Source organism: Symphodus melops, assembly GCF_947650265.1.
Source record: "Symphodus melops genome assembly, chromosome: 1".
In the NCBI taxonomy this organism is placed as follows: domain Eukaryota; kingdom Metazoa; phylum Chordata; class Actinopteri; order Labriformes; family Labridae; genus Symphodus; species Symphodus melops.
In genome coordinates this window covers 54,956,788-54,982,820 of record NC_136691.1, presented here as the reverse complement: position 1 = coordinate 54,982,820, position 26,033 = coordinate 54,956,788, and the positions used below count along the sequence as shown (strand labels likewise).

The 26,033-nt window shown below is 43.8% G+C and overlaps 4 protein-coding genes across 6 annotated transcripts in view; 3 read left to right on the top strand and 1 right to left on the bottom strand.

The window, feature by feature from the left end:
* The first annotated feature begins 599 nt into the window (after nucleotides 1–599).
* svopa (SV2 related protein a) lies at nucleotides 600–10,328 on the top strand. The gene is made up of 16 exons (XM_079366390.1): nucleotides 600–1,062; nucleotides 3,415–3,572; nucleotides 4,707–4,792; nucleotides 4,890–4,988; nucleotides 5,157–5,228; nucleotides 5,878–6,002; nucleotides 6,103–6,166; nucleotides 6,248–6,373; nucleotides 7,353–7,481; nucleotides 7,562–7,635; nucleotides 7,718–7,794; nucleotides 8,400–8,504; nucleotides 8,714–8,825; nucleotides 8,915–8,996; nucleotides 9,775–9,864; nucleotides 9,942–10,328. The coding sequence occupies exons 1-16, from the start codon at nucleotides 1,028–1,030 to the stop codon at nucleotides 10,152–10,154; spliced, it is 1,647 nt and encodes a 548-aa protein (XP_079222516.1). The 5' UTR covers nucleotides 600–1,027; the 3' UTR covers nucleotides 10,155–10,328.
* A 2,080-nt stretch (nucleotides 10,329–12,408) lies between these two features.
* On the bottom strand, nucleotides 12,409–18,193 carry LOC306840826 (D-amino-acid oxidase-like). Its single transcript, XM_079370378.1, has 11 exons — nucleotides 18,078–18,193; nucleotides 16,812–17,007; nucleotides 16,614–16,728; nucleotides 15,836–15,912; nucleotides 15,665–15,730; nucleotides 15,415–15,469; nucleotides 14,592–14,696; nucleotides 14,408–14,490; nucleotides 13,957–14,074; nucleotides 13,624–13,722; nucleotides 12,409–12,830 (listed from the first exon to the last, which is right to left on the bottom strand). The coding sequence occupies exons 2-11, from the start codon at nucleotides 17,003–17,005 to the stop codon at nucleotides 12,705–12,707; spliced, it is 1,038 nt and encodes a 345-aa protein (XP_079226504.1). The 5' UTR covers nucleotides 17,006–17,007; nucleotides 18,078–18,193; the 3' UTR covers nucleotides 12,409–12,704.
* A 939-nt stretch (nucleotides 18,194–19,132) lies between these two features.
* Nucleotides 19,133–21,806, top strand: LOC306840769 (piggyBac transposable element-derived protein 2-like). Its single transcript, XM_079370285.1, has 3 exons — nucleotides 19,133–19,262; nucleotides 20,085–20,207; nucleotides 20,325–21,806. The coding sequence occupies exons 2-3, from the start codon at nucleotides 20,093–20,095 to the stop codon at nucleotides 21,581–21,583; spliced, it is 1,374 nt and encodes a 457-aa protein (XP_079226411.1). The 5' UTR covers nucleotides 19,133–19,262; nucleotides 20,085–20,092; the 3' UTR covers nucleotides 21,584–21,806.
* A 1,089-nt stretch (nucleotides 21,807–22,895) lies between these two features.
* ssh1a (slingshot protein phosphatase 1a) overlaps nucleotides 22,896–26,033 on the top strand; it is a 19,586-nt gene continuing 16,448 nt past the window's right edge. For 2 of the 3 annotated variants that reach the window (XM_079370088.1, XM_079370087.1), the window contains exons 1-2: nucleotides 22,897–23,080; nucleotides 25,868–25,905. In XM_079370088.1, the coding sequence (XP_079226214.1) occupies nucleotides 23,000–23,080; nucleotides 25,868–25,905 (119 nt within the window). In that variant the 5' untranslated portion in view covers nucleotides 22,897–22,999. Of the gene's footprint in view, nucleotides 23,081–25,867; nucleotides 25,906–26,033 lie in introns of all 3 variants that reach the window. The other variant, XM_079370089.1, reaches the window with a different exon arrangement.

Sequence of the window (26,033 nt, the reverse complement as noted above, 5' to 3'; positions counted from 1 at the left end):
ATTATCATCAAGCTTCCTGTCCGTGAAGCACCTTCTAACTAATTGTTTTAAAAGTGCTTTATAAATAAAAACTTACTTACTTTAAACGTGTTTTTTTTTAAATGTGACTCCTTGTGCTTCTGCAGCCAGCCTCTAGTGGACACTTGCTGAACTGCAGCATTTTGCACTTTCCAACACTGAAAGGTTTCATTTTATATTTATGCAACATTTTGATCTGCGCAACATCGTTTTATATCTCTGCTAAAGTTTACTTCATACTGTGAAAACATTTATTTTATATTTCAGCAATATCTATCCATAATTGATTATGCTGCTACCTGTAAATAACTCAAGGTGTGATACATTGCCCATCTTACTTTAATTAGAGTTACTTTTTAATGTTCTTGTTTTTCTTTTTGTGTGCACTTTGAGGTGAATAATGTGTACAATTGTATAATGACAATAAAGGGATTTTATTCTATTCTATAACAGCAGGGGCCTGATGGACGCTTCAGCAGCTCCAATATGGTAACCACGTCTAAAAGTTGCTTTTTAAAAACCAATGTGTGTCCTTTAATATTTACAGTCTATGCCACCAATTAAAAAAAAAAAAAAAACTGAATGCAAACTAACTAAAGCCTGGTTTTACACTCACCACATGTCAAGGCGCAACCTTGTGTTCAGTATCAGAATTACACTCTCAACATTCAAATCAAACATTTGACGACCTCCATCCAAAGCTGTGAGTGTCTCATTGGTTTGATGGAGGCAGGCTGAGGTTGTGGTCCAGATGTGTTTTCATGGGGTGACGCCCCTCATCAGCAGTCATGTGGTGTCAGCTCCTCCTCGCGCCCCCTCACTCTCCCTCTCTCCTTGTGTCTCGTGCGCTGTGAGTCGCGCTAAGGGGCGGCCTCTGATTGGCTGCCGGCGGACTACCCGGAGCAGGTCGCTCTCCTCGGTGCTGAAAATCTCTGCCTTCGTCTCGTCGTGATAACATGTGAAGTGGCGATGAGGCCAAACGGAGCGGCCGTCATACACACACACCAAGATGGACGATGATCTGTTCCAACTGAGACAGCTGCCGTGAGTAGACTTTAAATCCAGAGCCAGTCCTCTTCAGACCGTGACACCATGTTTTCATGACGCGTCGCCCTCTGACGTGTTTGCTTGATTAGCTCGCTGCAACACAAATAGCAATGACATCCCTTACATGCCACATGTCTCCCTTTACATCCCCAAGAAATACATCTAATCTAAGAGAAACAAACGAGCATGTTGACACAAGGCTGGGGCTGCAGCTTGTTTACAGTCGGAGCTTTAACCTTAGAGGACTGCTTGGCTTCAAGTCATTCGTGCTGCTTTGACTTTGGCAGCATGTTCACACCTACTGTTTCTGTTTTAATCCTTCATTTGCATGTCCTCTTGATGAGCTTCTGCTTGTTCTCGCCCTCTGGTTTTGAATGTTAAACAGGCAACTCAGTCTGTTGATCCTTCATATTTCACATTCCTGACTTCCTGCCTCTGTAAACATCTGTTTTTGAATCTGTCTTTAAAAGGTATTTTGAGTCATAAGAAGCAGGTTTGTTGTGTTTTCAAGAGTCATCAGCACCTCATCTTAACTTGTAATTGTGTTTGCTGTCATGACTCAATCATGCTGGGATTTATTTTCTATCCTGTTTGTTGATTCATGAAGCTAAAGGTTGGCCAACGAAAGTCCAGCCTGAACAAATTTCCTTGTAGAGAGAGAGAGAGAGAGAGAGAGAGAGAGAGAGAGAGAGAGAGAGGAATATTATGGAGCCACAGGTCAGATTTGAACCCGGGCCGCCTGCCTCTGTACATGAGGTGCCTGTTTTAACCACTAGACTACCTATAAGTTTGTCTTTTTTTTAACAATACCTTATCTGTTAATTAAGTGATGATAATGCAGATAGAATACTAATCACAGCATGTCATGTTCTCTCATAACCAGTCACTTTAACTGGCTGCTCTGTGCACAACCTGTCTGACCAATGGGAGCACAGTTTATTATATACTGACTCACAAGAAGTGTGAAAACAAACGTGAAACACTTCTACAAAACTTACGACATATTTACATTTTGGAAAAAAACATTTTGATTGTTCATAAAACAAAATTACAAAAGCAAAACACTTTTTTTTTTAAAAAGAACAAAAAACAAATTTACATCTTAGAAAATAAATTTACAAGATGTGAAACACGAGTGCGAGGGCTGAGAGGCAGAAAGTTTCACGAGTCCTGAAACAAACGAGCAAACAACAGCATCCTGCCTGATTGGATGTTTGATCCAAATCCAATCATGAGGACGTGTCACCTCTCTCCCCTGACAGGCTTCTTCTGTTCCAAACTCTCCCGTGGACGGAGGTAGAAATATAACCTACACTGATGTTGGTGCTGTTTCCTCACAGCAGAGAGAGTTCCTGGTTCGAATCCCCCGTCTGACAGTCCTGGGTGTAACCCAGCTGACTCCAGCCCTCAGCGCTAATGACATGCAAGTGATTGAATGAGCAGCGGATTAGAAGAGCGGATGATGTTTTGTCTGTTTTGGACCCACTCTGGATTATTTGAAGGACACGAGGGCGCCTTTGAAGACCTTCTACGTGCTCCTCTGTTAAACACGTTTCTCACAGTATTTTCACCAACAGAACCTAATGGATGGACAACTCGATCACTTTTGGTAAAACCTCTTTCCGGTGAGATTCGGCCTCTTGGCTCGTACTCGTGTTTCAGGTCTTGTTATTTGTTTTCCAGAATGTAAATTTGTCTCGAGTTTTGCAAAAGTGAAACACTGTGAGAAAAGTGTGACAGAGGACCAGAGACCGTCACACAACATGTGTTTGTTGTTTCTCTGGCTCATTGAAATGCGGTCAAACCAGATGATCGCTCAACCAATCACTCCTGGGTCACTTCCGACACTTGGTTACGTTCTCTTTCCGGGTCGATTCAGTCGTGATGAAAAAGCTGTAAATGACGATTATAGTGTTTGAACATCTCACAGCGTCCTCCGCAGCGCTGATATTGACTCTTATAAGTACCATGTGTTGAGTAATTACAGTGATTAAGACCTCACCGGCTCTCTCCAAGTTTCTCTCTCCTTAATTAACCGTCCACTCACATGTGGGTAAAAGATTATAGCTTCCCTCTGTCTCTCTCTGGGTGTTTGGGCTTTGTAAGCTTAGCGAATGGTGAAGCACGGCGTGCAGAGGTGTCAGTCATCCTGACATGATTCGCTTACAGGACCGCTGTTACCACCAGGAAAAGCTCCAATCACCTAGGCAACAGCTCCCAACTCCCATTTGTACTCTGCTTTGCTCTCCTGGTAATAGACCTCTGAGTCTCCCCTGACCAGCAGAGGTTGGAGCTCTCCTCGGCTTTCAAAATAATAACTCTCTCCTTTTTTCTTTTTTTTTTTTGTAGTGTTGTCCGCTTCCGTCGCACAGGTGAGAGCACGCGCTCTGAGGATGATGGCGAGATCAGAGATCAGGTTATCAAGGTCCCAGAGCAGAATGATCTGGAGTCTGTGGCGCTCACAGACGGAGCTCCAGTGCCTCGAGAGTTCGCCAATCCCACGGATGGTACAGTCCTTTTTTTTTAACCTCCGTGTCCTGACATAAACGTACTGTTTTCATCCCTCTCCACAGTAACATGATTTCAGACGACTGAAAACCTTCACATCAGTGGAACTGCTTCAGATAGAAGTGATTGTACCCGAGCTAAAAAGCCTCTGCATGTTTCTAATAAGCTCCAGCAGCAGAAAGCTGCTCAAACTAGGATCAATGTTGGAGATGAAACATGGAGAGAGGTTAGAACGCAGAAAGCTTTACAGACCCATGCAGAGCTGGCTAAACACTGAAGCTACAGTGTCCACCACATGCAGAGCTGGCTAAACACTGAAGCTACAGTGTCCACCACATGCAGAGCTGGCTAAACACTGAAGCTACAGTGTCCACCACATGCAGAGCTGGCTAAACACTGAAGCTACAGTGTCCACCACATGCAGAGCTGGCTAAACACTGAAGCTACAGCGTCCACCACATGCAGAGCTGGCTAAACACTGAAGCTACAGTGTCCACCACATGCAGAGCTGGCTAAACACTGAAGCTACAGCGTCCACCACATGCAGAGCTGGCTAAACACTGAAGCTACAGTGTCCACCACATGCAGAGCTGGCTAAACACTGAAGCTACAGTGTCCACCACATGCAGAGCTGGCTAAACACTGAAGCTACAGCGTCCACCACATGCAGAGCTGGCTAAACACTGAAGCTACAGTGTCCACCACATGCAGAGCTGGCTAAACACTGAAGCTACAGCGTCCACCACATGCAGAGCTGGCTAAACACTGAAGCTACAGTGTCCACCACATGCAGAGCTGGCTAAACACTGAAGCTACAGTGTGCACCACATGGAGAGCTGGCTAAACACTGAAGCTACAGTGTCCACCACATGCAGAGCTGTGTGAGAGGAGGGCGGAGCCAGACAGCTCTCTGTGATGATTAGAGTTTAGACTGCAGTACTCATTTTAAACACTAGGGGGCAGAGTTACATACTGCTCCTTTAAGAAAGCTAATTTTCTTTAAAGGAAAAGGTCATTCTTATCAACCACCGGGGAAATGACTGTTGTTTTCAATCTTCTTAAAAGAGGTATGCATTGTTTAGTGTCCAGAGCAGAGACCTCACGTTGTTTAACACACTTTCACTTTCCATCAGACACGTTCATGGTAGAAGATGCCGTGGAGGCCATCGGCTTCGGGACGTTTCAGTGGAAACTCTCAATCCTGACTGGTCTGTCCTGGGTGAGAGCTGCCCCTCGCTTTAAACACATCATACTCTGTGACACCACGTGTGCTGTTCATTAACCCCCCCTGCTGTTTCCCCTCTCTGTCTGCTCAGATGGCGGACGCCATGGAGATGATGATCCTCAGCATCTTAGCTCCTCAGCTGCACTGTGAATGGAGGCTGCTCAGCCTGGAGGTGGCGCTGCTGACATCGGTAAACACTGTGAAAGTTGGAAACATTAATGTTTTACTGATATGAGATGTTTGGAGGCATTTACATTACTTTTTTTTTTTTTTACTATTCTGACTTTGATTTGAAACAAAAGGGGACCTAGAGTTTTTTTTACAGGCACTTGAAGCCGTCTTGTTTCCGTCTCTGCAGGCCGTGTTTATCGGGATGATGATCAGCTCGTCTCTTTGGGGAAACATATCGGACAGATACGGCAGAAAGACGGTAAGTTGGTAAAAAGCCTGTTTGACATGGAGATAATTTATTTTTCTGTTTCGTGTCAGAAAAAACAACAACTTTATTTTATCAGTACACATAGAGGCGATTCTGATTCATGTCTCCATGACGGATATATTTCCTCTTCCTTCGTCTTTGTTGACTTTCATTTACACACTTTAGATTGTATAGCTGCAGGACAACGACAGTGAGTGTTTAGTTGACATGCAGCGCTCTGTCAGTCCGGATCTCTTGGTCCAGGTGACGGGCAGGAAACATCCTGAATGTGTGTGTGTGTGTGTGTGTGTGTGTGTGCTCTGAATCTTCTCGATTTCTCGAACTTTATTTAACCGTCAGGAACTTCAGTAGTGTAAAAGCATTAGTGCGTATTAAGGTTAAAACAAATGACAGCACAAACACACACACACACACACACACACACACACATACACACACACACACACACACACACACATACACGCAATCAAAAGTAGAGCGAGTGATTTTTTCCAAATGCACGTTTTTGCAAAATCTCTTAAAATGTTTGTAAATCCGTTTTTTTTAAATTATTTGTATCCTTCATATTTATAAAGCCGCATGCTCTCCTCATCATTTCTCCATCATGTATTCATCGGTTTGTCTGAATGTGACTCTGAAGGGTCTGAAGATGAGCGTGCTGTGGACGATGTTCTACGGCCTGATGAGCGCCTTCGCACCAATTTACGGCTGGATCCTCGTCCTCCGCGCGCTCGTGGGCTTCGGGATCGGCGGAGCCCCTCAGTCGTGAGTCACCCTCTTTTAATCTGTCGAACACAAAACGTCATCATCCACGACTCTGAGTTAGCGTTAAAAACGTGACTTCACCGCTTCTCATTCTCCTCAGGGTGACGCTGTACGCCGAGTTCCTGCCGATGAAGTCCAGAGCCACGTGCATCCTGCTCATGGAGGTGTTGACAGACCCTGAGAGAGATGATGTTGCTGCCTTGTTCTGCTTTATGTAATCGAGGTTTTTTTTTTCCATCCTGCAGATATTTTGGGCTTTGGGCACCGTGTTCGAGGTGCTCTTAGCGATTCTGGTGATGCCCACTCTGGGCTGGCGCTGGCTGCTCGGCCTCTCCACCATTCCTCTCTTCATCTTCGCCTTCCTCTCCTTCGTGAGTGATCAGATTATCTTTCACTGTGAGCCAACACAGTGTACCTCAGACCCTTTATCCTTTCATCCACACGTGTTTAAAATACGTCGGTGTTTTGGGAAAATGAGTGAAAATGAAACAGACAAAAAATGATGTGAAGGAAGGGAGTGATCTTTTTACAGCTCAATCATTCAGCTGATAAAATCAGGACTTCACAGAGTTTAAAAGTTAAACATTTCAAATAAATTCTTCCACTTTTTTTTTTTTCTCAAGAATATTTTTCTTGAGTTTTTTTTACACATTTCCAGAAAGGGAGTACAAATATTCAGAGGTAGACAGCAGGTGTGTGCAAACTGTAAATCAGCAGAAATATACAGGTACACTTTGTCATCTATACTGTACATGTAGGTACAAACGTACAGAGAGGATCCACATAGTTCACATCACACATCTACAGTTACTGGACACTTTCTGTACCCCCATACATCCTTAATCTGTAGAAATAAGGCGTAAAAAAACGCACACTGTCTCTTGCCTGGAGCGAACCGGAAAGTTACAGAGCTGGAAGCCAGGTTATTTGAATGTTAAAAGATAAACAAGTCTGCTTTTATTGTAAGATAACCAAGATCTGGGACAATTAAGTTTACTGATGGTTCCTAAAGTATTTCAGAAAAGGCCCCCACAGCTTTTAATTCTTCCACTTTTTGATTGTCTTAGTAATTTCGATCCTTGAACTTAAAGTTGAGCTGTCCTGCGATAGTCATCACCAAAAATCTTTTCATCTTTACATTAATTCTGTTTTTATCTGAAGCAGCGATTCTTGACTATGTGACCTTTAAAATAAATGAGTTGTTTGAACGTTCATGAAATGCGTCCCTGAGGTGGACGTCTGAAAGGACGACCTGCAGTCCTTGTAACGTTTCTCATCTTTAACTTTTCCACCACATGAAAGTGTAACATCTGTATTTTGAGCGTTGGTCTTTGTTGTTTTTTTTTTCAGTGGTTACCAGAGAGCGCCCGGTACGACGTGCTGACGGGAAACCAGGACAAAGCTCTGACCACCCTGAAACGCATCGCTTCAGAGAACGGAGCGCCCATGCCGCTGGGAAAACTCATCGCTGCGAAGCAGGTAAAAGCTGAGTTGGCAGAATGCGAAGTCTCAGCGGTGTGTAAACATCAGCTCCCTCACGTCTGTTTTTTAAACACCAGGAGGAGCGTGGGAAGATCAAAGACCTGTTCTCTTCACAACTCTGTGTGACCACCGTGCTGCTGTGGTTCATCTGGTGAGTGCAGCGAATGACCACGACCACTTCCTGTCCGCACTGATTCCACTTCCTTCCTCACGCCGTGTTCCCGTCTCTTCAGGTTCGCCAACGCCTTCTCTTACTACGGGCTGGTGCTGCTCACCACGGAGCTGTTTCAGGAGGGAGGGGCGTGCGGAGGTGAGTCAGATGAAACAGACGAGTCATGAGACAAAGAGATGACGTGATCTCGATCAATGATAACATGACGACTGATAAACGACGGCACGTGGAGTGTCGTTTGTATCGGCCCGTAGGAACTTAGGTTGGGAACTGGAGGGTCGTTGGTTCAATTCCCAATGCGCACCAAAATATAGAAGTTGGTCTGGTAGCTGGAGAGGTGCCAGAGCACTTTTCAAGCACTGCTGGGGTGCCCTTGAGCAAGGCACATGGGGGGGCAATTCCAATGGGGGCAGCCGCCGCACTCTGACATCTGTCCATGAATGCATGTCCACAGGTGTGTGTGTGTGTGTGTGCATGTGTGTGTGTGTGTGCATGTGTGTGTGTGTGTGTGTGTGTGATTCAGGCCTGTGTGTGTGAGAAGCATGTCTAATAAACTATAAAAATAAATAAAAATAAAAACAATGATGATGTTATTCTGTTCAGTCAGTCCAGTGTCGGGGATTTATGAAGTATATATTTAAAAATGTCAGCCATTGGAGTGTCAGTGTGTTTATTTAATTGTTTGTAACTGTAATAATGTCTAATGATGGTGGACCTCTGCTGTTGTTTTTGTCGCCCTCTAGTGTCCAAAAGTAGTAAGGCAGAGCTCCCATGCAGCCTGGAGTGTAAATATCTGAACTCGGACGACTACAAAGACTTACTGTGGACCACTTTATCTGAGTTCCCAGGTACAACTTTTCATCGTTTACATCCTTGATGATGTTTCATCCTTCAGCTGTCGATAAAAAAAACAAAAAAAAAACTACGAAGCCCAAAGATAAACCTTAAAAGGGCAAACAAATGTGTGACTGCATGTCCTCTTCAGGCTTCCGTAGAGTGATAACTTCAATCACCTGTTATTTTATTTTCTGAAGCTGTATCTTGTCCCCTCTCTAAGGACTGCTGGTGACGCTGTGGGCCATCGACCGTCTGGGCAGGAGGAAGACGATGGCGTTGTGTTTCTTCATCTTCTCCATGTGCATCATTCCTCTTTACGGCTGTGTGGGGAGGTGAGGAGAGGAAACCCCCCCCAGGAGAAGGTTTAACATGAAATGACATGCATCCGTTCATCCAGCCTCACATTTCTTCTCCGTCGCAGAGTGTCCATGACGGTGTTGATATTCATCGCCAGAGCGTTCATCGCAGGAGGATTCCAGGCGGCGTACGTGTACACTCCCGAGGTCAGTGTTTTTAACCACGTGAGCAGCAGCTCGAATCCTGTCATGGCAGCCTCAGAGGGATTTTCCCTATGTCCATTATCTTTTACCGCTTTTCCTGTTTGGGTCACGGGGGAGGGAGGGGTGGAGTCAATCCCAGAGGCGGGGTTACACCCTGGACTGTTCATCAGCCAATCACAGAGCAGACAACAAAGTCACACCTGTGGGTTTAATTCAGAGTCAGCAGGTAACCTAACCAGCATGATTCAAACGGATTCAAACCAGCAACCTCCTCGCTGTGAGGAAACAGCACCAACCAAACCACAGTAAGGTTTCCTGCTGTTCTTTATGTTTCTCAGGTTTCTCCTGAATCCAAAGTTATTCATATGTGCATGCTAACACTGAGGCCTCCATCAACCAGGTCAAGGTCAAGGTCAAGGTCAGGTCAACCATGCTAAGTGAGAAAGCGTTGCTTGTGTACATTAAGTATTAAAACTAAGGTGTGCTTACTTAGACGAGGACTGTGACGGTAGATCGATGGGGGCGTTGGTGGCACTGCGTGCGTCCCCATGCGCTGAGGCACCGTCCTCGCGCGGGCGGCCCGCGGGTTCTCGTCTGGCCTGTGGCAGACCACCCCCCGCATGTCTCTCCCCCCTTTTTCCGACCCTATCCACCTTCCTCTCTCGCTCTCCCTGTCAGCGACATCTCCTGAAAATTCCACAAAGAGAATCTCGTCTAATTTGTTGGGATGAATTCGGACTAGCATGCTAACGATGAAACTGTGATTAATGTTTCTCTGCAGGTTTACCCGACAGCCACCCGGGCTCTGGGTCTGGGAACCAGCAGTGGCATGGCCCGAGTCGGAGCGCTCATTACACCTTTTGTTGCCCAGGTAACGAACGCCCGTCCCGCAGTGTGTTGTGATAACAAAGAGAATGTGGTCATCAGCTCGCCTCCTCCTCCAATCAGGTGATGCTGGAGTCCTCCGTCTACCTGGCGCTCTCTGTGTACTGCTGCTGCTGTCTCCTCGCCGCCTTCGCCTCCTGCGCTCTGCCCATCGAGACGACGGGACGGGGCCTGCAGGACTCGAGCCCACGCGAGTGGGGCCAAGAGATGGTGGGCCGGGACCCCTCCGGTGGCTCAGCGGGAAACTCTCAGTCCAGTCCTGGATCTCAGCGCTGAGTTCAGACTGCGATGAGAAAAAAGAGGGATGGAGAAGAAGCGCCCTTCGAGTCCGTCTCCCGTCCTCTGACTCTTCAGTTTCCTGTGTATTATTACTGTATAGTCTTCAGCCATCCTCGCTGCCACAACGCCTGACACACCCGGGTCGTCAGGAAAAGACAGAGTAACCGACACGACGGCGGAGAACATGAAAAACATGTTTTGAACAAGCGAGAACTCAAACCCTAAATGCAAAATGTGAACGTTCAGTTTCATCTCATAGCAGAGCAGCATAGTAGGACTAATCTTTATGCGATATCAACCCTGTCAGTGCTGAGAGCTTCGTCTGTTAACATCCTGGAAAAAAGATGCGTGAAGAAAATAAACCTGTTAAATCCTCTCAGATTCATTAGACGTGCACCGAAGAGGAGGAGAGTTCTTCATCTTTTAATTTAAGTGTGAGAGACACAATAAGACCTTGTCCAAACGTAGGCGGGAATTTTTTTTAAACAAAGGTTTTCCTCCTCCGGTAAAAAAAAAAAAAAAAAAAATCCCGTCCATTTCATTTTGTCGTCAACGTAGCGGGAGTAAACCTGATTCTAAGTGTGTGTGTGTGTGTGTGTTTGTTTGTTTGTTTGTTTGTTTGTTTGTGTGTGTGTGTGTTTGTTTGTTTGTTTGTTTGTTTGTTTGTGTGTGTGTGCGCGTGAGCGAGCGAGCATAAAAAAGTCCAGTTAGCACCAGCACTAGTTTGGTTACGTCTCATGTAAAATAAAGCGATGCACAGTGACGTCACACAGTTTTCCCGCGTCGACACATTTCACCTCCTTAAAAATCCTAAAGATGGAAACGAAAGGTCAAAGGTTATTTTCCGTTAGCATGACAGCTGCTGTCCGTCATCTCCATCTCTTGACGTGTTGCATTGTGGGAAACTTTACTGAGACGTCGATATTTATTATCCAAATCTGTTCACGTCCAGGTGGTTCTGATGTGTCGCTGATCTCAAATTTCAAACACGTGATTCAAAATTGGCGGTTAATCTCGATCAAAGCCTGAATGGTTTGAAGGCCTTATTGGATAAAAACTCGTCAGTACTGTTTCAGGACCAGATCAGTTCAGAACAGACAGAAGAGATTTAAGTTTCTTTAAGTAAAAGTGACATTTCACATTTTTTTTAAATTAGATTTATCAATCTTTTTTTTTTTTGTATGGTGTCAATTCATAACAAGTTTAATCTCAAGACACTTTACAAAAAGCAGGTAAAAGATCGTACTTATTGCTATGTTAGAAGAGCTCAGCTTAATCCGTCACAGCCTGGCAGGAAAAAACAAACTTCCCTTCAACAGGCAGAAATCTTCAGCAGCTCCAGGTTAGCCGTCTGCTAAGCTAAACTGGGCTTGAAAATGTGATGGATAGGGGAGATGGGATAAGATGTGGAAAAGAGGGAGGGAGCTCAGGAGTTAATTTGAAGAAAGCGGGTGAGTAAATCTGTCCGTCTTGTTCTGCGCGTAATGAGATATTTCATCGTAGAAATGAGACGATTTCTGTTTCCGTGACTTCACGCCGTTTATCTGGACGTGTCATTCTGTAAATGATGTACAAATACTCGGTTTAGTTGTTGTCTTTGCTTTTGTTTGTAACAAAGGTGACGTGACGACAGATGAAGAGATTGAGCTAGTTCAGGTCGAGCGGGCGCGCGAGCCGACTCCTATACCTGCCAGTGTTTGATATTGTGCTGCATTAAATGTGTGTGTGCACAGATTCCCGCCAACACACTGGATGTAAATGTGTACGATACTGTAGTAAACAATCTTTCAAAAAGAGCAGAGGGTCCATGTTGTTATTTATAACCACACGTTGAGCAGAGGTCAAACTCAAGGACACGTCAGATCGGAGTTTTAAAGTTTTGTTTTAGAGACAGTCAGCAGCTTTTTTTTTTTTTTTTTTTAATAAAAAAATAAAATATAGACTTCTTCAAGAGTCACTTTTCATCCCTTCTAGGCTCCATACATTTTTTTTATTTTTTTTTTATTTAATTTTTTTAATCGAGACCTTTGATAAAATGCAGGTGAAAGACTTCTTAACATTTAGAGAAGTTATAGGAAGGAAAAGTTTTAAGAGGCAGAAATCCAACCAAATTCATGACGACCAGCTGAAACTTTGTCACCTTTTTTTTATGCCACAAGTTTTTTCATTTGTCTTAAATAACTAAAATGTTCCAACACGTCTGTTTTTTGTTACTTCCCTTTTCCCGTGTCGTGACAACACCAAACAAACCTTTCAGTTTCTTTATGTAAAGCCTCATTTTTATTTGATTTCATTTGATAAAAAGTTCACAGTTTCCATTCATTCATAATAACCAGGCTCAGATGTCACATGTGAATGAGCCAATCAATGACAACCACAACAAAAGCTTCCTCTTCTTCAGGTCACAGGTATGTGGTTTAATGACCCCCGAGGTTTTTAGAGTGTTTTAGTGTCTGTTTGTTTAGTACAAGAGGCGTCTTGATACCTAATAAATCTGGAGATTTAAAAAAAGCAGGAGTGTCGCGATCATCCGACTGTGAGACAGATTCACAAGCGAGCTTTTGGACCTCGTCCTTTCTGCTCCACGATCCCGCCGAAGAGCCGCGCTGCCTCCATCGCACAGCCTCTGTGGATGGTGAGTCCAAACCCTCCGTGGCCGTAGTTGTGGATCACCTGAGTGACAGACAGTAAAGTTTAATGACAACATTGAGTCTGAAGAAATGCTCATAGATTGTGTCGTAGGACGACTTTTTGAAGGTCTCAGTCTCGCCTGAGAGTCAAAAACGATTTTAGTCAGATTGAGAAAACTCCAGATTTAAAAATCCAGACCGGTGTTATGCTGACAAATGTGTCCCAGGAATTGCATGCGCCTCACCGAAGTGTTTGAACAACCTGCCCCACAAGAGATCCGGCCGACCAAAGTGCAGTTTTTGGATTTGTTTGGACTTATTTCAAAGTCCAGGAAGTTTAGCTTTGAATGAATTTAGTGAGTTAGCGCCTCTGATGAGGGGAGGCGGATGAGTTTCGGCTGAGCTCTGGGGACGACGAGGACCTGAGCGATCCTCCTCAAGTGTCTGAGATAAAAAAAAAGTTCTGATGAATAAGATTCAGTAACTTGCTCCTGTTTATGTGTAACTGTAAAAATCCTCCAGCAGCGTTTAGCACATCCTGCAGACATGAGAGAGACGACGTGCAGATGGAGGCGAGAGGTGATAAAAGCATAAACTTGATTTTTTAACGTCTTGGAAACTTAAAAAAAAAACAGTTTGCAAAGGTTTGTGTGTGGAGGCGGCAGACATGGAGGGAGTAGAAAGCTGCCTGCTTGGTTCTTATTCCTAAACACGTTTGATTCATTGTACCATTAAACTTAAAGCTAATTTACATCTGCAGGCCCGTGGCAGAGGTTCCCTCCGGCTGTCTTTGTGGATTTGTGTTGAAAAGATGAAAACAATAATCATAAATGTACCTCTATCGCGGCCCCTTCAGACCGGATGGTCTCTCTCTCCAGCCGGACTTTGCTGCGGACCGGTCTGAGGCCCGACCAGTCTTCTACTATCCTGGCATGCTGAAGGAAAAGAGAACCAGAGAGAGCCTTTCATCGATGATGATGATTTCTTTGTTTAAATCAAAACCAGCGTGTTGTTTTCACATGAATACAGATCTGAGGATGTCGCCACAGATTTCCGTCCTGTTACTGAAATACACGACGACCGAACGACAGAATATTTGATACTAAAAGTTGAAAATGGCTCTTTGTAAATAACTGATGTCAGAATCAAAGAGTCGTTTATGATCTCACCTGCAGACTCGGCTCCAGCTCGCAGGCGCCCTCCCAGATATTCTTATGGTCGATGGAGTTGTTCTGTTCGCTCCAGTTTCCGATCTGGAAAACTCCCCCGACCGTCACCAGACGGCTCCTGCAGACAAGGATGTGGAAAACAAAGAGGTTCAAAGACCTCCAAGACGACGACACAGTCCAAACTAAAGTTAGCACGCTCTCCACTTTACTGCTCCTATCCCTCACTACAAGAGACGATTTCCTTTATCAATCCCACGCGGGGGAAATTACTTTTTGAGGGCGGCTGTTTGGTGCCTTGCTCAAGGGCATTACTTTAGCTACGAGACCAATTTCAAGACTTGAACCAGCTACCCTCCGGTTTCCAACCCAAGTCCTGACAGACTGATGCTACTGTCACTCCAAGCGCGGCGGGAGAAGCTGTCGTATGTTCGCTTGGCGTCGGCAGATCTACCCTGGAATGATGTACGGTGAATTGTAGACGCCTGTTTCCATATCGTGGGTGAGAATCCAATGCTTCAACCATGGAGCGTCCACCTGAAATACAAACACAACAATCATCATAATAATAAAAGGCACAGTCGCTGTTACCATGGATACGTCATTGTTTAAAAGGTTTTGACCCTCCTCCGTCTCACCTTCACGATCTGACCGCGGCCTGGTTTGAGCTCGAGGTCGGGCTGCAGCGCTCCTGATCTCACTCCTGTGCAGTTTATTATCACGTCTGCGCCGCTTTCTGCCAGCTGAGAACAGACGACAAGTGACGACACTTTAATGGACTCATCTGAGGTCAGCTACAGACTTTAAGAACCTACAGAAGAGCGGACGTGCATCTGTACATTTTATTTAATCCATTCGACCATGATGCTGTTTCTGGTTGTTTCATTCAAATGTGAACTTATTAAGATTTTTTTTTTTCTCTTGATGACTGGAAAAGTCCATCCTCTCCGTCTTCTGCCTGATCAACTTTTCATAAAATGTGTCGCTCAAACAGGCCGTTTGGAGATGTTCCCTTCATGACATCACAAAGGGCAGTAGCCCCTCCCCCAGGTGGGTGACACTCCCACAGCTAGGTGTTTGTTCTGCCCTCTGAGTCTGCCTTCTCACCGTAAACAATAGGACATGGAGCCAGAAAGCAGCGAGTACACCCGAGCCCTTCCAGAGAGGGGGCGTGGTCAGACACAGCTCATTTACATATTTAAAGCTACAGACACAGAAACAGCCTGTTCTGAGCAGGGCTGAAATAGAGGGGTTTATAGACATGATCAAATACAGGATCAGAGTGGATTCACAACAACACACTTCACACACATGATGAAGAGGAGCGAGGACACTGATTTACACTTATTAAAAAGGATGATAATATGTGAGCTTTAATATCAGATGTATGGATGCATGTCAGCTAAGGGCTTCAGTAATAAACACTTAAAACCACTTTAATATTGAAAAACATTTACCTACCTCTTTGAAGGACTCGATTTTCCTTTGATAAAACTTCACACCTCTTTTTTTCAGCCTAAAATAGATAATTAAAAAAAAAAAAACAGAAAACCACCTGAAGCCTCTTAGAACGACAAATATCCCCAAAAAACATGAAGGACATCCGACAATTATACAGTTACAGAGTACTAAAAGAAATGACAGAAGAGAGCGCTCTGAAAGGGTTAATCAAAGACTCTTTAAGTTCAGGTAAAATAAAACGCTGACTCACCAATCCATCAGCCAAGGTAAGTACGTTTTACCTTCAATCATGAGAGCCGTGTTGAAATAACCATAACTGGAAATGTTCAAAGAGAGAGAGACAGCTGGAGAAACATCCAATCATAAAACCTTCCTCAGGTCACTACTCCTCCTCCTCCCTGGTGTTTGAGGAGGAACTCACGTGTATCCGGGGAACATTTGCAGTTCTCGCTCTGTGAGATGTCTGAAGCCCAGAACGGTGTCTTTAAATGAGGGATCCTGCAAACACAAAAAGAGAGTGCTCATTTAATCTTATAAATCCCTTGCACTTCCCTGCAATATAAAATCAGCTAGTTAAGCTTTTTTCCTCATTTATTCTTGCGTTACTATTGAACACCTCTGCATTGCTCTTCTGCCTTTTTTTCCACTCCTTAGAGATTGCCTTCGCTGTATGAATTCTAATTTGACCGTCGTTATTTGCACGCTGTTGGATGTCAAATCTCCTTTTATCTGGTGATGATTTTATGTTCATGTTGTTCTAAAATAATCTGCTTCCTCTTGTGGGACAAAAAAGAAGAATCTGACTCTGAATCACGGCTGTGTTCGTTTGTAGAGTCACACAAAAGACTCTTTAATTTAAGCGGTGAATCTAAACGTCGGCCCCCCTGTGAGGCCCCTCTCTCTCTCTCTCTCTTTTGTGTGTGTGTGCCGACAACAGCATGCAGACATGTTTGTGGCTCCACTTTCAGTCAGGCAGAAAAACAGACCTTCTGTGTTGATGTTGATGGCTTTTTGTAAAGTGTCTCGAGATATCGCCTGTTATGAATTGACACTATAAAAACAAAGATTGATTGATTGATGGTAGACATTGCACCGGTCGTAGATATAAAGTTATCTCAGGTAATACTTTAACTCCAGCACGCTGGCTCTGCTCTGGGTTGTAAAAATCAAATCTTATCTCTGGGATCAGGTTCACTCACCTGGACCGGCTCCTTGAAGAGGTTGTAGCCGGACTGAAGGAACACGCCCATTTTTACAGACTCTGGTGACCTGAGGCAGCTCACCAGGTAGTCGAACGTCTCTTTATTCCATTTCCTGACAGTGACGACAAAGACAGAGCGTTAAAACGTTTGTGGAGATATGCTGCTGTGTAAAAAAAAAAAAGAACGTGCACTCACGTCTCTTCCACTTTGCCGTTGTCGTATAAATACGGTTGCCAGAGGCCGGCGGCTCCATCACTGGTGGTCAGTGGAGTGAAGCAGTCTGCGTAGACCTCGATGGTCAGCGGGCGCACGATGGAGTGATACTGCTCATAGATGCTCTGAGCCGTCGACAGGCCGATGACTCCGGCTCCAATCACTGCCACACGCATGTCTGCAGTCACACAACAACATGCGTGTTTGTTTGTGCTCTTCGGCGCTACACGTGGAATCTGTTTGTTTCTGTTGCTTTTCAGGGTTTTGCTGAAGAGGCAGCTGAATGTTTGCAGCGCCATAAAGCGTCTCACATCACCCGTCCCACCTCGCTGTATCGTACTGATTTGCAACCGCAACATATTGATCGGGTTCGATCCCCAGCTCTTGCAGCCTCCTGCTGTGTCCTTGGGGGAGGAATTGAACCCCCAACCTGCTCCTGCTGCTTTGCTGGCAGCATGTGAATGTATGTGAAGGGGATTAGTCTCTTTACACAGCTATCTATCTATCTATCTATCTATCTATCTATCTATCTATCTATCTATCTATCTATCTATCTATCTATCTATCTATCTATCTATCAGAATCTACCAACAGTGTGTGGATGTTCAGTTCCAGTTTATTTACCTGGACAAATAAAGGTTTAATAAATATCAAGCTGTTGAAACAACTCTACGACTCATATAAATGAGCTAATCTGTAACACATTGATATCTTTTATGATCATGATCAATATCTTTTGCACTACAGCCGTGGACACATCAGTCTTTGTTTAGTTGTTTCTTGTTAATATGTAAGCAGAGTTTATTGAGGTCAAGTCCTCCTATGTGTGACTGTGAGAGTATCTGCAGCTGAGCTTCTGACTTTATAAAAGATTACACCACAATGCATATATTCAACATTATGATTATTGTCATTATTGTTTAATAATTATTAGAATAAAGAGCAACATGAACATGACGTCACAGAGATTCAGAAGTTTTCCAGGACTTGTAAATATTACAATATGTGAACATGTGTGAGGTTAATATGTAATACAGTGTTTGCACATCACAGAGAGAGTTTTGCACACAGACAGTTTCTATTAGAGGTCTGTAGAGACTGAATTATGTAACTGAGCGAAAACACTCCTGAAAAAAATCACTGACGTGGAAAACGTTTGTGATTGAAACATCAGCGAGCAGATTTAAAGCAAAGACAGATTAATCCACGTTTAACTCACACTCAAAAAAAAAAAAAAGTTTGCTTTACCTTCAAACTGGAGCTCGAGCCACCTCTGCAGGAGTTGTTGTGAAGTCGGTCACACATCACGCGCACGCGCTGGCACAGCCATGACGTTGTGGAAAGGGGCGGGGCTAACGGGAACTCGGCAACATGTGATCTGTCAGAGTCATGTAAAGACATGCACACTTTTTAAATGATTTCAAATATTTTTTACCCATCTCTGAAAAACACTAAATCTAGCAGGATTACTAGAAAGATTATTGCTGATTTATCAAAAGTATTATTGTTTTGATTCCTGTCACTTGTTGTTGTTGTTGTTGTTGTTTTCATTGCTCCAGTTTGTCATGCATAACTTTCACCTCACAAAACTTAAAAACAAGCACAAAATAGATTATTAGAAATGTAATCATGTTAAACTTTGTTGATGTTGTTTTACATTGTGACCAACATGGACACATTAAACTGATTTCTCTTTTCACAAATATGAGGACAGCAAACACTCACAAAGAAGTCAATGAGAAGTTACAGGAGCTTTTCTTTGTATGTAATACAGAATATCTAGAAAATACCACGTTTACTGTCTGTCTACAGGTTTGTATCCTGTGAAAGTCCTTCAAAGTCTTTTTTTCTTGTTCTCCTCTTCTGACAGACGTTCTTTACACATTAAACACTTCTTCTTTTTAATTAGTGTTATTTTTGTTTTTACTCACTTCTTTCTAACAGAATGATTTTTTTTCACCAGTGCTTTTCTATTGAAGCTCATTGATTACATGCACTTCATTATATACACTTGAATTTCCCTCGGGATCAATAAAGTATCTATCTATCTATCTATCTATCTATTTATCTATCTTTCTGTCATCCTCCATGTGGCTGAACCAGCAGGCCACGCCCCTCCCCCCCCCAAAAGAAGAAAAAAAACATCTCTGTGGTTTCTCGGTATTTAAACCGTCTAAAATGCGACTCTCTATACAGTCTATGTTCTTAAGTCTGTTTTTAACCCTTTGAAACTGCCTCCGCTCCAAATGCAGCCAAAACAGCGTCCGTGTTCCTCCACTGCCGGTTGATGCACTTTCGATACATACATAGGAACCTTTTGCAAGCACTAGTTTCTCTTAGGACCAGCCGGTGACGGAACAACATCCGGGTACAGATTTGTGCTACATCGGCAACTTCGGACAGAAATCTGGGGAAAAAATAGTCCAATCTAAGGTAAGTTGTGTCAAGATAAAGATATATACTGTATTATTGAATACTTCTGTCTCTACCACAGAGGATTAGAGGATCTATGAGGAATATTGATGAAGATATTTGACGGGTTCGGTTTGTCGCGAATTCGCTACATCCGGCCAAAGTACCGGAAATAGAATGCTTTAGTGTTAGTTTATGTTATTTTAAAACATAAAAAGAAAAAAAAGAAGAAAGCAAAACAGACAAACAATGAGTGAGACAAACAAAGCTCTTAAATGCTCTCATGTAAATGTGATGAACACGTCTGAGGAGGAAAAGGAAGAAGTTTGAACTCATTTAATCCCCTTCTCAATTAATTCATAATTTAACTTATTAACTTAAGTTTTTAACAAATGTATGTTTTTTATATGAAATATACATTTAACAATGTGGTTGTATCACATTCCTATAAATGTACAGTATATACAAGAAACATACATATTACAAATGCATAATGATCTCACAACTATGTATAAATATTTACAGCTTTAAATAATAAATATGGAAGCAACAATCCCTGTAAACACCTGGTGATTTATTCAGAGCCATTCTTCAGCCCTGTACCTGGTGAAAATCATATTCTTATAACCTTTTTAAATTAGTTCCATACTCAAACTGTTCCACAGCTTCACTCCACTTCTTAACAAACAAACCTTTTGTGGTTGTCCGTACGCTTGAGTGTGTAGAAGTTAAATTTACCCCTTAAATTGTATCCTCCCATACTCATTCTAGCTAGTATCTAGAGTCATTACAGAAATACCGTGGTGGGGTTTAAATGTAATTTCTGTCCATATTTTTTTGTAGATTTAAAAATGAAATCAGCGTTTTGTGCGAAGCGAGCAGGCGGACCTGGTTTTCCACCTGTGGACAGTGACGACAGCTGTCTCAGTGACAGTGATGATGAGGAGGAGTTCGCTCAAGAACCAGGTGATTAAAAAACATCTTTGTGTGCAAAGTTTCAGCCTGTTTGTGACATTTCATGGATGTAATTCTGTGTACAAAATGTCTGCTCTTTTCTAAAGTGATTTATTTCTTCTACACCAGGTGATGAATGCAGCCGCCGCAGGCAGTGGACTGGTGACGGGACCAGCAGTGATGAAGACTCACCTCCGAGCACCAGCGCTGCTGCCGCAAAAAGAAAAAGCCCAAAGGCTGCCTGGAAGATTGTCGAGCAGCAGAACTCTGCAAAAGAAGTTCCAGTTTGGCGAGATGCTCTCCCTGACGCTGAAACAATAAGACTGCCCATTCATTATTTCAGAGACTTTTTTGATGCTGAACTTTTGGACAAGATTGTGGCACAAAGCAACCTGTACTGCACGCAGCAGAATCCCAACCGTGCCCTCGAATTAGATCGGACTGAGCTGGAGCAGTTTATCGGGGCCGTGGTGTACATGAGCATTTTTCATTTCCCTCAGTCGAGGATGTACTGGTCCAAAGTGTGTCGAATACAGCAGGTGGCTGAAGTAATGTCCCGAGACAGATGGGGGGAAATCAAACATTTTATTCATTTCAGCGACAACACGGCACCCGACGACGACGACAGGCTTTTCAAAATCAGACCGGTTATAGACTCACTTCTCCCCAAATTTCAGGCTCTCCCTCGACACCAAATGTTGTGTGTTTGTGAGCAAATGGTTCCATTCAAAGGCAGATCAGCGCTGAAGCAGCACGTCCACAAAAAGCCAAACAAACGGGGGTATAAAATGTTTGTGCTTTGCGACACAAAAGGTCTGGTGCATTCATTTGATGTATACACGGGGAAAATCGATCCTGCACCAGGCCAACCAGACATCGGAGCCAGCGGTAACATCGTGCTGAAGCTAGCACAAGACATCTCTGATAACGCCAACCACCTGCTGTACTTTGACGACTGCTTTTCCTCCTTGTATTTGTTCGTTGCTCTCGCAAACAAGGGGATACCGGCCCTCGGGACCGTGCAGCAGAATCGTTTGCACGGGTGTAGTTTCAGTGCGGACTCAGAGATGAAGAAGAAGGGAAGAGGAGCGTTTGAAGAGCAGCAGGCTGTGGTGGAAAACGTCGACGTGAGAGCGGTCAAAAGGTGGCGGCCTTCATGGGATGTTGAACGGGGGTTTGAGATGAAGAAACGTCGAGGTCCAGCCAAAGCTATTCCTGCGCGGGAAGTCCGCTCAGACTCTGTGGGCCACTGGCCAGAGGTGGATAATGGGCGGCAACGCTGTAAACATCCAATCTGCAAGGGCCACACTGTGTTCAAATGTGCAAAGTGCAACGTTCATCTGTGCCTCAACAAAAACAAAAACTGCTTTCGTGATTTCCACAAGTGAACTGTTTTTGAAAAGACAAGGTCAAACTGAGTGGGCGGAGTCAAACTGAGTGGGAGGAGTCAAACTGAGTGGGAGGGGTCAAACTGAGTGGGAGGTGTCTCCAGGAGGTTTTTGTTCTTGTTCATTGCCTTTATAGTGGAGGTTTATGACAGTTTAGGAGTCATGACAGTTGAAAATACTGAAAATAACTTTATGGTATCAATAAAAGAATCTTTATACCTGAGATGGGAACAGGTGCTTTTTTCTTTTACTGTTTTTTGTTGTTGTTGTTTTTTTTTGGCTATAGATGCCCGTTGTCGCTAATTTGCATCATACCTAAATCATCACAAATCATCTGTTTTATGTGCTGTGGTCAAATTAACTTTCTCAACTTAATTTAGCTTCTACTTAAAAGCAAAAACGCATGAATTTTTTAAAAATAATTTAAAATAAATTCAGGCATCAAGGGGTTGTGGAAAATGTTAAAATCCGACTGGAAGTTAGACTGAGACTGCCATCAATGTGACTCCAGCGCCCCCTGCAGGAATAGACTGGTGACTTCACTCAGGCTTCAAATGTTCATATTTAGAGTTAATGGTTGGACGCAGCCTTTCTCTGACACCTACCCTGCAGCAGGGGCTACAGGAATGCTCTGAATGAAACAGCTGTATTGTGCTTTGGTCCAAATGTAACATGAATTAAGCAGCAGAGGAGATTTGTGACCCTGTAGAAAGGGTTTTTATGATTTCTTAGATTAAAGGGGACATCATGAAAATCCACTTTGACAGTGTTTTTGAGCATTTATTTGGGTAACCTGAGTGTGAAATAAATCCATCCAGTCCTTTGTTTGTGGTCTGAAAAAGTCTTACCACAGAGAAAAATGCTCTGTTTCAAAATGTCTCTCCTTGTGATGTCACAGTGGGATTCTGGTAAAAAAAAATTAAAAAAAATCCCCTCCCCCTGTCTGGTATCTCCACCTCCAGACTAGAGCAAAACTTTTGCACAGGTCCGGCAAATGTATCGTCTCTACAGGGGAACGATGCATATGGGGAATACTCAGGGGGCGGAGCTTATTGCATTTAAAGAGACACACACACCAAAACGGAGCGTTCTAGGAGAGAGCTGGTGTCTACAGGGTCACAAACCTCCTCTGGTGCTTGATTCATGTTATGTTTGGACAAAAGCACAGTAACACAGATGTTTCATTAAGACCACAGAGGAAGTGTTAGAAAAGGTGGGTAATATGTCCCCCTTTAAAATGTATAATCACGATGCACACAGCCTCCTGCATGCAGGATCACTTGGCCCCGCCCCCTTCCCCATCCATAGGCTCCGCCCCCTCTATCCATCAGTCTCTGTATGAACAGTTAGCTGAGTTAGCTAGCAGCTCAGCAGGCCCAGCGGCCGGCCGGCGGTGCTTCCTCTCAGCTTCCACCCATGGCGTTGGTTACTCTGCAGAGGTCCCCGACCCCGAGCGCCGCATCCAGCGCCAGCACAGCAACAACAACCGCGGGGGAGGTTAGTGTGCGGGGAGGGAGGGGAACCAACGGTTGTCCGTGCGGTGACCGTTAAAAGCGACCGTTAGAAGCGACCGTTGATTGAAGCTACATTAGCATCCTGTTATGCTGGCTAGCTTTAGCTAACAGTCGCTACCTCCCTGATTATTCAGATATTTCCCCCAAAACATACGTGACATTACGGCTGCTGTACGTGTCATCATTACGTGTAATTAAATCATTAAAAAAATACATGTATTTAATCCGTGGATAATTTGAAAGAGTTAACTGAGCGTGAGAAGTGCCTTATGAATGATATTAGCTGGAGCTAGCATTAGCATTATTTATGATATGACCGGCTGTCAGTGAACATTACCTATTTATTAGTATTATTAGACACGTTTTACATTTAATTAGCTTCATTATGCTGTTGTATTTCAAGCACTGTTAAAGTCACAATCATTTATCAGGAGCAGATAGAAACCAGACAGGGTGGAGGGGGGAGGATGAGAATTGAACCGGCGACCTTCCGGTTCTCGACACAAGTCCCTGCAGACTGAGATAATGACAGATCTTCTTTTTTTTTAAATAAAGGCAGCTTCACACGATATTTATATTTATTTATTTAATTGTTTTATCCAGTCAGCACAGGAAAGATTTCAACACTTCTAAACATCAATATGAAGAAATGAAATCTTCTCTCTGTCAGCTGAGAGTCACAGGTTGAGCTTTCTTATCTCACAGTCACTGATTTAATAGAATATATTGGATTTCTTAATCGCATAAATGTCAATTTCTTCCAATTATTTGAAGATAGCCTCCTCTGCTATCTGTCAAGTTACAGATAATTACCACCTGCTGCCAGAGGAGGGCGCTAAGTGCTCGTTTTAAACAGGAACACACACCACACACTGAGCAGCTGGTTTATTTTTAAATAACAGCACCAGAGATGGTTTTACTGGAGCCAAACTGGGCAAATTAGATCAGGCGAATATTGCCAAGAGAGGATTTCTTTGTTTTGTGGGTATGAATGCTGTACATCTTACATCTCGCTGGTTTTAGTAAAACATAAATGCTTTTTTTTATTGCTCTGACTGCACAATGTGCCTTTTTATTAACGCATTATAACAAACACACACACACACACACATATATATATATATATATATATATATATATATATATATATATATATATATAGTGATGCTTGTGTCGTCCAGCAGTGTTGTGAGGTGTGACAGATGAAGCTGGCAGGGAGCTGCTGCAGCTATGATGTCATCTACTCCTGGTGGTGGTGGGGGTGGGGGGGGGGGGGGGGGCGTGTGGGGTGGAGTACTACGGTAAGGGAGAGAGCTCGACAGTGATAAACAGATTTGGTAAAAAGCCGTCATGAGGCAGTTTAGGTGTGAGATTAACCGAATACACAACACTGCCAAGTTAGTTCAACGTCACATGCTTCTCTTACAGAATCACTTTTATTACATCCACTCATTGTGAGCGCTATTCTGTATTTTGCAGCTTTTCTCCTCCTTTTTTAAAACTTGTATTTATTTTATTTTACCGTATTGATCCCCGAGGGGAAATGAGGTGTTTACACCCTGGTGAACGTGCAGCACACACACACACACACACACATACAGGCTGAACAAACAGGATCCTATAGCCGTGCACTGACGGAGAGACAGAGTCAGAGTGACGGAGCTGCTGAGTGGGTGGGATTCGGTGCCTTGCTCACTTTGAACCGGCAACCCTCCGGAGTCTCAAACGCCCTTCTCTTTATCAGGAATGTACTCGACATGCTGCAGCTGTGTGTTGGAGGGAGGCTTGTCAGGGGAAAAAAAAAAAGCTTGTGAAAATTAAAGGATATTGAAACCAGTTTGTTTACACCGGCCTTCACAAGAATAGAAGGCAAATTTACTCTATCGCACTTTTTATCGACAAGGCAGCTCGAAGGCCTTCATGCCATGTCATAAAGCATCCTGGGGGTGGGGGGGGGTTACTGAAACGTTGCCAACATATTTGTTAAATTGAGACATTGTGCAGGAGGAGTCTTCTCGCTGTTTTCTGATGGATTCCTTCCTCTGCTGATCAGCCGGCTCGTGAAAAAGACTTCATGTCTCTCTAAAGCTTCGGTACTTTTCGTTTCCATCGGTCGTTATGAAAACGGAGAATGGATGGTCAATCACGTTGTATTGAGAGTGGTCGAACCTTTTTGACAGCCTGAATGATTTGAGGCTTTAGATCGACACGACGTGTGTGAACTGCATGTGTGTAAAACTTGTACACGCTCCATCTGTTCTCATTATACCCAGGCCATGTCATTGCCTGTCATGTGATTTGTCCCAGACTGTGATTTGCTCCGTACAGTCAGAGCGCTTTAAGTACGCTCGATCTGATGTTGAGGAACTTTCATGTCACGTCTGCTCACTCTGCGTCTTCAGAGCTCCTCAGGCTCCTCGGATCAATACACACACACACACACACACACCTGCAGTGACTGCGCTGGTATGAACTTGCTGTGAAGTTCTGACAGCAGTGTGAGAACTTAAAGACGAGATTCACTTTGATTTGACTCTGCACGATGTGTTGGAGTCTGTAGAGCCGTCTCCTGGAGCTGTTGTGTGATTGGCTGTTAAAAAATAACCCTGGAGCGTCTCTGTGGAACATCTGGCCTTGAATTTGAAAGACGGGATAGATAAACAGACGGTCACGTAGCTTCTGTTTAAACGAGCCGTCTGGAAGTGTTTCATAACAATGTCAGAACTCGCTCCATGTGTTCTTCATCATTCTCCTCTTATCTGTGTTGCAGGACTTCGGGAGTGAAGATGAACGGCGAATCAATCAGAGGTGAGTTTACTCTGCAGTCAGCTCTCCTGTTGCATCATGGGTCCTTGGCGAAGCGGGGTCAAGTTTTACACACGAGCAGCTGTGAAGAGTCAGTGTAATGAAACAGCAACAGCATCCATGAGGTTCCT